At 39.8% G+C, this 12,853-nt stretch overlaps 1 protein-coding gene across 2 annotated transcripts; it reads right to left on the bottom strand.

Annotated features, from left to right (window-relative positions):
• Window positions 1-377: 377 nt before the first annotated feature.
• Window positions 378-9,256, bottom strand: LOC127651241 (uncharacterized). Of its 2 annotated transcripts, XR_007971545.1 has the most exons (5): window positions 8,749-9,256; window positions 7,695-8,233; window positions 5,199-5,362; window positions 4,090-4,567; window positions 378-1,580 (listed from the first exon to the last, which is right to left on the bottom strand). XR_007971545.1 is itself a non-coding variant. In XM_052136986.1 (2 exons), exons 1-2 carry the CDS (start codon window positions 9,033-9,035, stop codon window positions 7,861-7,863), a joined length of 660 nt encoding a protein of 219 aa, XP_051992946.1. In that variant the 5' UTR covers window positions 9,036-9,256; the 3' UTR covers window positions 7,637-7,860. The 2 variants fall into 2 exon arrangements, 1 of the variants encoding a protein (XP_051992946.1); XM_052136986.1 differs by lacking the exons at window positions 378-1,580; window positions 4,090-4,567; window positions 5,199-5,362 and having other exon boundaries at window positions 7,637-8,233.
• Window positions 9,257-12,853: the final 3,597 nt, after the last annotated feature.

Raw genomic sequence — 12,853 nt, 5'->3', positions numbered from 1 at the left:
CACTACTAGCGTCACTGGATTTTCGACACAGGACATCAACTATGGAAGAATTAATTGGACTTTAATATTTGTAACCCACAGAAGACAATCTACAAATGTGTACAATGATGCGCAAATATTTCACTATCTGCAAATGTGTATATTTACATTTGTGATAGGTAAAATCATATCCACAAAAATACAGGGTGATGTGTACAACACAAAACTGTTTTTACACATTTGCAGATTACTTCTTGTGAATTTGTGGGTCATGTTACATTTGTAAGTTCCTTTTTACACATTTGTGGAATTTTGTCCAATGTGTACTGCGGAGATCTGTAAATAAACATATACACAAATATCTCACGATTTGCAAATACACACAATTAAATCTGTACAAATATCTTTTTATTTCACATACAAATTGTGATTTACGCATTTGTGGATCCATTTCTACACACAAAACTGTTTTTACACATTTGCAAATTCCTTCCTGTGAATTTGTGGGTCACGTTACATTTGTAAGTTCCTTTTTACACATTTGTGGAATTTTATCCAATGTGTACTGCAGAGATCTGTAAATAAACATATACACAAATATCTCACAACCTAAAACATGTATTTTTACATTTGTGTTGTGTAAAATCATATTCACAAAAATAATGTGTGATTTGTAAATACACACAATTTAATCTGTACAAATATCTTTTTATTTCACATACAAAGTGTGATTTACGCTTTTGTGGATCCATTTCTACACACAAAACTGTTTTTACGCATTTGTGGATTGCCTCCAGGTCACGTGACATTTGCAACTCCTTTTTACACATTTGTGGATTTTTGTCCATGCTGCGATCTGCAAAAAGACATTTGTAAGGCGTACGTGGGGGGAGGGAGAGAGGAGGGAGGGAGAGAGGGAGGGGGAGAGAGGGAGGAGCAGCCTACAAAATATACACACAGAGGTACAGACAGTAGCGGCAATGTTGCCATAGAGCGAATAATGGTACAGATATTCAGAGGCAAGGTTCCTTTTAAGAGGCAGAAACCTTGAGCAGAACCATGGCTCAGGGTGGGCGGCCATCTGCCTCAACCGGTTGGGGGCGAGAGAAAGAGAGAGAGCCAGAGAGAGGGAGAGAGGGAGGGGGAGAGAGGGAGGGAGGAGCAGCCTACAAAATATACACACAGAGGTACAGACAGTAGCGGCAATGTTGCCATAGAGCGAATAATGGTACAGATATTCAGAGGCAAGGTTCCTTTTAAGAGGCAGAAACCTTGAGCAGAACCATGGCTCAGGGTGGGCGGCCATCTGCCTCAACCGGTTGGGGGCGAGAGAAAGAGAGAGAGCCAGAGAGAGGGAGGGGGAGAGAGGGAGGAGCAGCCTACAAAATATACACACAGAGGTACAGACAATAGCGGCAATGTTGCCATAGAGCGAATAATGGTACAGATATTCATAGCAATGTTTATGATAATAGTTGCAATGATAATAGTAATAGGACTAGTAACAATAATCGTAACAGAGGGTGTCGCACAGGAACATGGGGGCAGCAGGTGACTCGCAACCACAGATCCAGTCTCCACAGCTCCAGAGCCAGAAACACCTGCAGAAAGTGATAGGAGGGAGAGGAGAGGGACGAGAGAGCAGTCTTCTATAGTCTACATTTTCATGATTTAATACATGAAGTTGTGTGGACTACACAAAATGTTGAACCTTCCTGTCAGTTATATAATGCTTTGTAAAAGTACATTATTACCAGACATTCTTTATTCGATAAATCCCACTCAGGGACATTGGATTTCAATAAGTTGTAACATACTGTGATGTAAAATGACTGAAGCTGCTCTATACAGTATATTTATAGATTCCACCCTCTCCCACCACATTGAAGGTAGAATACAATCAATTCAAATAGTGTTAAAACACCAGTTCCTCCCTCTCCCCATCTTTGTCCATACTAAAAAAGAAGAGATGAAACATTGTGAATAATATGGACAAACTAACAGAGCAAAGTATGCAGTATATTTATTCTCCTTCATAAGTTGCCTTGCATTTTGTCTTTTTGTGGGTTACTCAAATGGTGAGTGGTTTACATAATCATACAACTCTTCAACCCACTAGTGCCAGCAAACAATTAACAGCCCCGGGCTGAAGGACTGTGGCACAGCTTCATGTCTAAACATGGACACAACAATGAATCTCTATTTTGTAAAAAGGTTACGAAGACTCCTTAACAATTATATAGTATTTGTGCATTCAATATTTTCATATTTTTGAAAAAAAAAAAAAAAATGCAATTTCACATAGCAACATCTACAACTGAAATTGCCTCAGGGCGCTTTATATAGCCCAGACCATGAACCGCCTACATTAGAGTAACCACTACATGTACAGTGCTGAGCTAAAGTTATTTTGTATCCACATAGCATTAGTATACAGGTGCTGGTCATATAATTAGAATATCATTAAAAGGTTGATTTATTTCAGTAATTTCATTCAAAAAGTGACACTTGTACCCATGTATACATTCATTAAGCACAGACTGATATATTTCAAGTGTTCATTTCATTTAATTGTGATGATTACAACTGACAACTAATGAAAATCCCAAATTCAGTATCTCCGAAAATTAGAATATTACTTAAGACCAATACAAAAAAAGGATTTTTAGAAATGTTGGCCAACTGAAAAGTATGAACATTAAAAGTATGAGCATGTACAGCACTCAGTACTTAGTTGGTGCTCCTTTTGCCTGAATTACTGCAGCAATGCGGCGTGGCATGGAGTCGATCAGTCTGTGGCACTGCTCAGGTGTTATGAGAGCCCAGGTTGCTCTGATAGTGGCCTTCAGCTCTTCTGCATTGTTGGGTCTGGCGTATCGCTTCTTCCTCTTCACAATACCCCACAGATTTTCTATAGGGTTAAGGTCAGGCAAGTTTGCAGGCCAATTAAGAACAGGGATACCATGGTCCTTAAACCAGGTACTGGTAGCGTTGGCACTGTGTGCAGGTGCCAAGTCCTGTTGGAAGATGAAATCTGCATCTCCATAAAGTTGAAGCATGAAGTGCTCTAAAGCTTCCTGGTAGACGGCTGCGTTGACCGTGGACCTCAGAAAACACAGTGGACCAACACCAGCAGATGACATGGCACCCCAAACCATCACTGACTGTGGAAACTTTACACTGGACTTCAAGCAACGTGGATTCTGTGCCTCTCCTCTCTTCCTCCAGACTCTGGGACCTTGATTTCCAAAGGAAATGCAAAATTTACTTTCATCAGATAACATAACTTTAGACCACTCAGCAGCAGTCCAGTCCTTTTTGTCTTTAGCCCAGGCGAGACGCTTCTGCCGCTGTGTCTTGTTCAAGAGTGGCTTGACACAAGGAATAAGACAGCTGAAGCCCATGTCTTGCATACGTGTCTGTGTGTGGTGGCTCTTGAAGCACTGACTCCAGCTGCAGTCCACTCTTTGTGAATCTCCCATACATTTCTGAATGGGTTTTGTTTCACAATCCTCTCCAGGGTGCGGTTATCCTTATTGCTTGTACACTTTTTTTCTACCACATCATTTACTTCCCTTCGCCACTATATTAATGTGCTTGGACACAGAGCTCTGTGAACAGCCAGCCTCTTTAGCAATGACCTTTTGTGTCTTGCCGTCCTTGTGCAAGGTGTCAATAGTTGTCTTTTGGACAGCTGTGAAGTCATCAGTCTTCCCCATGATTGTGTAGCCTACAGAACTAGACTGAGAGACCATTTAAAGGCCTTTGCAGGTGTTTTGAGTTAATTAGCTGATTACAGTGTGGCACCTGGTGTCTTCAATATTTAACCTTTTCACAATATTCTAATTTTCTGAGATACTGATTTGGGGGTTTTCATTAGTTGTCAGTTATAATCATCAAAATTAAAAGGAATGAACACTTATTATATCAGTCTGTGTGGAATGAATGTATACATTATACAAGTTTCACGTTTTGAATGGAATTACTGAAATAAATCAACTTTTTGATGATATTCTAATTATATGACCAGCACCTGTACACTAATGCTATGTGGATACAAAATGCATCTTCACTTGACCAAGACTGAACGACCATCGTTGGCATCTTCACCTGAGGCCAATAGGTTACGTTTGTTCAGTTTCCTGGGAAGTGATGAAAGGACCACATTGTAAGTGGGGGATAAGTGGTGGCGTAGACCCCCTCTTCTGTTAAAGCGACGGCTTCTCAACCCGGGTGTAGATGGCTTCCTTGACACCTCTTTCAAACCATCCATCTTCTCTGTCTAAAATGTGCACCTGGTGGTCCTCAAACGAGTGTCCTCTGTCCTTCAGATGTTGGTAAACTGTTGAGTCTTGACCTGAGGAGTTGGCCCTTCTGTGTTGAGCCATGCGTCTGTGAAGTGGTGGTTTAGTTTCCCCAACTGTGCGGTCTTTGGGTGGACCATCATCTGTCTTAGTGTGTTCTTGGGTTTAAAAAACACAGGGATGTTGTGTTTCTTCAAAATCCTACTGAGTTTCTCTGATACTACAGAAATATTTCAGGCCTTTTCTTGTTTCTTTGTGCCCCACGATAGAAACCGGGAAACTGTCTACAAAAATATAAAATACGGTGGTTAAAAAAGGAATGTCACCTGATCAAAATAATGGTTTCAGAGAATGGCGAGAACAAGACATAAATCAAAAATTAGGCAAGTACAAGCCTTAGAAAGAATCACAATGGCCATACTTAAGCAAATACATGACAATGACTAGCTCCACCTACAAAACCTAAAAATGGTTTTATTCAAGAGCTATGCAAAATGACATTCCTTGCACTTTACCATAAATAGTGGGATATTTTATTTGTTGATTAAAACTCAACGGAGTAAAATTTTCCCCACAGGTGACTCATTTGTATTAGATGTTGTAAGAAAAAAAATATGTTACATGATGTATATCTGTAAAGATTCTCAGTCATCCAGGTCATAGTTATCCAAACAAGGTTAAAGTCAAGGGCAACATGATGTACATTTTTAATTTGAGCTTTTAAGTAGCTTTAGTTAACCAAAATAGATTTCTCCCAAGGGTAGCTTAGTTGTAGTTCAGCGTCTTTCAGTGTAAACTGTCAACTTTGAAAGCTATGCTTTAAAAATTGCTTTTCCAACACTGAATATAGAGTACTAATTCAGAGCTTAGAAGAAATGACTATGCGTGTATAATTATTTAAAAACATTTAATTACCTTCTTAACTCATGCTGGACCCTCTCACTGGGTGTTGGAGGAGTCCTAGTATCCTGCCCTGTATCCTGCTCTGTCGTCTGCTCTGTGGCCTGGCCTGTTTAATTTCTAGAAATTATATTTATCAGGGCCTTGGCGGCAGATTTAACTGTACTTTGTGGTCCATCCTGATTTCAAGAGAGAAAGACAGAAAGACAGAAATGCATTAGTATTACAATTATCATTAACATGTAATAACTATCATTCTACAACTATTAAGATTTTTAACAAGGGTTGCAATAAAATTGGGATCAAAAAAAGACAGGGTCCTATGATTGCCCCACATTGGTGAAAAGATTTGTTGTTATCATCAGTAGTTACACTACAAAGTCAAGTAAAACCAAGTGTCTTCATATCACCTTCTTCATATCATTAATTTTACACTTCTCTCTGTTGTAGTATGTTTATATTACTGTTATTGTGTAGTAGTACAATACAAATATTTTGACAAATTCTACTTTATGATTATTTGATTGAGTTTTTTCTAGATAACTGTCAGATTTTATGTGGATGTTCATGTGGACGTTAAAACATCAGCATAACTAACAGCAGCAAAATAAATAAAATACTGAAGATCAAAAATAAGTAGATCTACATAATACAACGTATGTCTACATAGTATAGCGTATTGAAAAGTTAAATATAACATAATATTAAGTTATACCAAAGTCCTTTATAAACTGTCTCTGGTTATACATACACTTAAAGCAAAGAGTAAAGATAGTTGTAGTTTCCAAGGTTTTCAAAACTTATACTTTATGGCGTTTTGGATATTTATTATGTTCGTTATTTCAAAATAATCCGTGTAGGGAAACAGAGTTTGCCATAGAGAGCACCGTCATGAAGTTTGACTAGAGGGCAAAGCGTTTTTGAAAAGCCGTTAACGGTTAGTTACAATTACAGTGCTAGAGCTAGACGTCCAATGGTTTCAAAATCAACCTATAGTGTACAGTGAGGTTAAATTGACACCTAAAGGTGTAACGTTATGAAATGCATTGTTTAATTTTGGTGGGCAAGACGTAACGTTATGCCTGTCCATAACCTTTTCCGAGTAACGTTAACATTACCAGCCACTTTAGCTGTCTAGACAAAAAGTACTGAGACAACAGACACGTGGGATTAACTTACTTTGGTTCCCTAGATGGAAATATTAACACAAATGCCCAGAACTAACAGTACATGATGCAATAAGTCAAGATAGGCCATTCCAAGAGATACCATCAGACATTTGGCCCTGGGTGGCTAGTAACGTAACGTTAGCTTAAACAAGAAGAACGTAACATTAACGTTAATTTTAAGATAGCAAGTCAGATCGTTAAGATTTTAGCTGAACTAAGCTGGACACTGCATCAACCCATTAACGTTACATTACATACTGTTTCCTCAACTTACAGTTATTATCATTATTTTGATTGATCACGAAAACGTGTTACTTACGGTTTGCTACAGTTTGCTTTCGATTTCCTGACGCCATGGTATGCCATGCTGCTCATAGTATGACACTCATGATGCTCTTTCATGCTACGTTCACACCGGACGCGAATAGCGCGTCAGGCGCGAGTGATTTCAATGTCAATGTCAATGCAAAGTCAATGCAAAGACGCGTTATGCTACGTTCACACCGGACGCGAATAGCGCGTCAGGCGCGAGTGATTTCAATGTTAAGTCAATGCAAAGACGCGTTACGCGCGTAAAAAATTCCTGCGGCGCGAATGAGGCGTAGAGCGCGGCGCGGTAGACGCGAATACGCCTCATTCGCGCGTCAAGTTCGCGCGAATTGAGCGTCTGGCGCGTTACGCGCGTTACGCGCGAATGGTGCATTTTGTGCATTCACGCGTTTGACGCGAATTCGCGTCTGCCGCCCGAGTTGAAAAATCTGAACTTTGGCGTCAATTCGCGCCGCGTTAACCAATCAGGAGCCTAGCTGCCTGCTGCCCTCCTTCCTCTTCTCCTATGCCATTCCCTGTGGCTCTTCCACCTTCCAAGCGAGGTCCTTTTTGTTCCTGTCTCTTAATGTAAATAGTTTGCACATATTGTTCATTTTTTTTTCAGTTCATATTGTTATTTTATATGTTTTGCCTAAATAATTTTTTTTTACGTTTTGCCTAAATATGTTTTTTAATGTTATACCTAAAATTACTTCATATGTTTGGCCTCAATAAATTATTTTGTAATATGACTAAATGCCTGGTGTGGTTCTAATGCACAAACAAAGCAAATCTTTTATCACATAACTTGATTTCAATATATGAGACATTTTGATTTTGTATTGATTGCTATTTATTCCATATCTAAATCTAGATTATATGAAACATTATTATTGTAATGTAAAGACAACCAACATTAGTGTCTGGACAGTGTTGAATAAGGAAAAAACACAGGACAGGTTAATTACTTTTGAGGCTGGCTCCATTTATCATCAAAACAAAAATAAATAAATAATTTAACCTGATATACTACCATGGAAAACCTGACGTTTTTAAAAAGTCTCAACTTAATAAATGTGCATGTTGTGGACCTGACATCCTGGAACTGGGGCTGACAACCTGGGAAAAAAAAAATATATATATAATAATAATGGACTATTTTTAGATAGTTTAGCTCTTTATAGGTTTGTGGGTGGCTCTTAAAAGAGCCGTTGTGGGGAAGTCATGAGGAGGACTTCAAACGCTACTCCGTCGGCTGCCATGGTACTGCTCCCTCCGCCGAGAAGTGTGCCATGAAGACATCCCTCACCCGGAGTGCCTCTCTGGAGGAGTTGTTGGCCGCAACCCGACCCAGACCTGGCAGTGGCTCCTCTCCAGCATGTCCCGCGCCTGGCTCTGGAGAGGCGGTAGTTGAAGACACGCCAGTCATCAGTGGTGGGCACAGCCATGTACTCCTCCACAAGACAGTCCCAGATTGCAGTCACAACCTGGTGGACGATCTGGCTCACTGTTGAGACACCAACCCTGAAGCTGGACGCTATGGTCCTGAATGAGTCCCCTGTGGCAAGAAACCTAGAAAATATTTTTATAAGTACACTTGTAGTTACATATTCAACTATATACAATAACCAGTCTGTTTTACTTTAATGCACCATATTTGTTTGTTTGCTAGCAATTTTGCAAGCAATTTAACAAAGTTTTGAATCTTCAAAACAAAAGGGTATATGTGTATATGGTTTAAATCACTAGTGTGCCAATAACCAACTGATTATCAAAAGAAAGAGTAACGTTACTACAATTGCTTACAGATAGAGACATGACAGTATCATTTTTAGGTTATAGCAGTTAACCGAGTAACGTTATCACTAGAAAGAGCACTACATATTGCTTACAGATAGAGACATTATCACGTCTGCCAAAATAATATTTTATTTTTTTGGTTAACGTTACAACAGTTAACTGAGTATCACTAGAAAGAGCACCAACAGTGGTATCCGTACCACACAGTTTGAAAAACATTGCTAGCATAGCGTAAATTAACATATATTTAATATACTGTATTTAACATTTTATATACATTTACTAACCGAAGACAGATGGACAGGCGCTCCGCAGCTGGGATAGAGCGCCTGTATCCTCGCTCCGATGCGGGACAACAGGTCATCAAACTGGGCGCGGGACAAGCGGAAGTACCGCTGAAAGCGGCCGTCATCCAGGCGCAGCTCCTGGAGCAAATGATGAAATTCGCCGAACTGGGAACGCCTCCGGAGGGTCTGGTGGACCCAAGTACGGCGACGACGACCCATACGCCGCTGTTCTGCTCTCCAGAGCAAATACAGAGCGGTGACTCTCTCCACGAATGCTCGATCAACATCAGCCATCTTGTAAAAAGATGGCCGTCAACGGATTTCGCCTCTGGGCGCGTAAATTTCGCTTCAAACTTTTGTTTTTTACGCGCGTCAATTTCGCTCTTGACGCGCGAATGGATTCAAAGTGGTCAAGCGTATAACTAGACGCGGTAGGCGCGAATTTGACGCGCTATTCGCGTCCGGTGTGAACGCAGCATCAGGTTCCATGTGTGTGTCATAGACTGTGTGTGCTTGCACCGCCACCTGCTGGTGTGGCTAATTAACTGCTCTCACACGTACGCCTTACAAATGTCTTTTTGCAGATCGCAGCGGGACAGAGTGGACAAAAATCTACAAATGTGTAAAAAGGAGTTGCAAATGTCACGTGACCTGCAAATTGCCCGGAAGCAATCCACAAATGCGTAAAAACAGTTTTGTGTTGAAATGGATCCACAAAAGCGTAAATCACACTTTGTATGTGAAATAAAAAGATATTTGTACAGATTAAATTGTGTGTATTTACAAATCACACATTATTTTTGTGAATATGATTTTACACAACACAAATGTAAAAATACATGTTTTAGGTTGTGAGATATTTGTGTATATGTTTATTTACAGATCTCTGCAGTACACATTGGACAAAATTCCACAAATGTGTAAAAAGGAACTTACAAATGTAACGTGACCCACAAATTCACAGGAAGTAATTTGCAAATGTGTAAAAACAGTTTTGTGTGTAGAAATGGATCCACAAATGCGTAAATCACAATTTGTATGTGAAATAAAAAGATATTTGTACAGATTTAATTGTGTGTATTTGCAAATCGTGAGATATTTGTGTATATGTTTATTTACAGATCTCCGCAGTACACATTGGACAAAATTCCACAAATGTGTAAAAAGGAACTTGCAAATGTAACATGACCCACAAATTCACAGGAAGTAATCTGCAAATGTGTAAAAACAGTTTTGTGTTGTACACATCACCCTGTATTTTTGTGGATATGATTTTACGTATCACAAATATAAATATACACATTTGCAGATAGTGAAATATTTGCGCATCATTGTACACATTTGTAGATTGTCTTCTGTGGGTTACAAATATTAAAGTCCAATTAATTCTTCCATAATATCAACCCCCTAGTTTTAAAGTTAGTTACAGATATAGCAATGTCATTTGTTCACGCGAATTTCGAATTGTAATAAGAAATGGCTGTGCAAAAAAAACCCCAAAAAAAACATGCTGTCATCAATAAACGTGGTGCAGACGTTCCTCTCGTTAGCAACGAACGAAAAAGTATTTCAGGAAGTGTCTCAGCTGTTGGCCGCACAGCTATCTACACTTGTGTAAAATCATGCAACAACTGCTTTAAGTAGCACAATGAGCTAACAGCTAGCGGTCGTGTTATTGTTTTGTGTGGCGTTTAAGATGATATCACGGCAGTAGAGGTGACACAACTATGACGATCAGCCTATAATCCCACCTACGTTGAGGTGGCACTAACCAGCAGCGGTAAAGCAAGCTCAGAAAATTAAAGGACGTAGAGTCGAGTCGAACTGTAACATGCAGTGGAAACGTGCCATAAAATGGGTCCCTTACAGTTCCAAACACTGCACAAGGTACTGGCTGGCCATTACGATTTTTTTTCAGAGGGGTGGAGCTTGTTTTGAGCGAATTCATGTTGTCATCACCTTCTTAAACCGCTAGAGGGAGACATATCCTTAATTAGTTACACTGAGATTTATTATAAGTATCATACTTCTTAACTATGTAAATTGCTCCTGGTCACTGATATGCAAGACTGCTGATATGCATGTGTCCAGATGTACATTTTATACCAAAGACTTTCTAGCAAGTCAGTCCATCTTTGGAAAGCAGTCAGGTGGCTATTTCCAGTCATGCCAGTGCTGCTGCTATCTACTTTAATGGGGAAAGACAGAAATCTATAAAAACGGTTGGTCAAGATTACGATCAAAGGACATATTTCAATTCAGCATTAAATTTGATAATATTGGAATAATAAAATGTGCTAATTTACTACATATTATGCTAAAACACACAATTTTCATTGCTTGTATAGCTAATGTGCATGGCCGGACATCTTTTATACATTTGTTGACCATTGGGCACAAGAGCTTCTTTGTTGGGTGTTCCCATTTCTCCCATTCATTTTAATAGAAGTGCCCGTCTCTGATAAATGGTCTCTGCCCATACCCAGAGACTTTGCCCATAACTTCGCTAAGCCCAGCCTTAAAAGCATTCTGACCAATCCTGTCTTTGCAACCATTGCCCCACCGCGATCACTCTGACACACGTTAGCTATTTTCCAATTACAGAATATAAAAGTAAAAAGTGTTTGAGTATGTTTAAATGGGATTATATACAAATAATAAAAATGTATAACACGTTGTTGCTGGGTCATGTTTGCTTAAATTTTTCCTGTATACATGACTTTTATTATAAAGAGAAGATCGCTGTAATTATTTGAAAGTTAAGAAGCAAGGAAGCTTGCAATTCATCAGCGTTAGCAGGCAAGATCAAGTTAGCTAAAATTACACAGATCAATCCTTAAGGCACTATATTTCACATGCTTTGTATGAAATGCCCTGCTGATGTCCACTCTAGTTTTCACTCGACCACAATCACATTCCCACTTAGCCAGACGGGATTCAGTTGATAATTTTGTATTTTTTTGGGCTTACTCTTTGTTTGTGTTGGAGTTGGTGTTTTGCTGGGATCCGGCCGTTTGCTGGATTCCACCTCTAAGATAACCTTACAGACTGTCAGTTGTCGCTGTTGAATAGCGGAAGAGAAGCTATTACTGAGGCAAGGCTCTCACGAGCATGCATAAACATCACATCCTTTGGAGATCCTGGCAAAACCGACCCGCTCCCTTCGCATGAAAATCAGTCTACTGGCTTTAATAGGCAACCTAGGAAGCCCAGGAAGGGCTTTGCGTTACAAGCCATTCACACATTGGCAAAAAAGGTGAATATTACATGAAAATTGTTACATACTGAATCTTTAAATAAATAATTCCCTCATTCCAAGGTTGTAGCCAGGAAATAAATTCTGTTTTAATTCTGAAATATTAATTCTGATTCACAGTCTACACAGTTCCCTTTACAAAAAGCTTCACTATGATGCTGCGCTTTTGCTAAGCGCTATGGGGAACAATCCTAGTTGTGACCGAACTGTGAATATGTGTGTAACACGTCAATGAACATTGACCAGAATTTATAGCCTCAGCTGATGTAATCATTAGATGCACCTGAGGCCAGGCTATAAATGGATGTGTCACCAGGTGTCGTCAGATCCTCTTTTTTCAGAGTGATTCTGTGGCTGTGTGTTTCACAAACCCTGTCAAAACTTTCTTTCCTCTGTTAGGAGTTAGAATTTGTTAGGCAGTGTGCAGTGAACCTTTTCTCATTTCTCTTCTGTTTAGAAATATTATATATATAAAAAAAAAAAAGAGAGAATGACTGAAAGCCGCAAATGCAAACGCTCTATAGCTGAAGAGGACACACATCAGTTTTGCTTTGTTTGTTTGGGGGAAGAGCAGGCTGCTCTCGCGTTGCAGCAGGGCGGGTGCGAGCATTGCGATTTGCTTTCAGGCAAAGTGCTTCGCGCTCGCCTCGCTTGCTTCCGGGAGTCAGCAACCTCACAAAAAAAAAGATAGTTTGTGGCACTCTTGCATGGATTTGGCTGAGGAGCAAGAGACGGGTTTATCCCTTTCTCTCACTCTCTCCCCAAACCCAGTAGGTCCATCAAATGATCTCGAAGCACGTTCCAACGCTTCTTCGGATCATGAGGACGATTGCGATTCTCTTCCCGCCT

This window comes from Xyrauchen texanus, chromosome 11 (genome assembly GCF_025860055.1).
Source record: "Xyrauchen texanus isolate HMW12.3.18 chromosome 11, RBS_HiC_50CHRs, whole genome shotgun sequence".
Taxonomy (NCBI): Eukaryota; Metazoa; Chordata; class Actinopteri; order Cypriniformes; family Catostomidae; genus Xyrauchen; species Xyrauchen texanus.
This window is presented reverse-complemented; position numbering and strand designations above follow the sequence as displayed.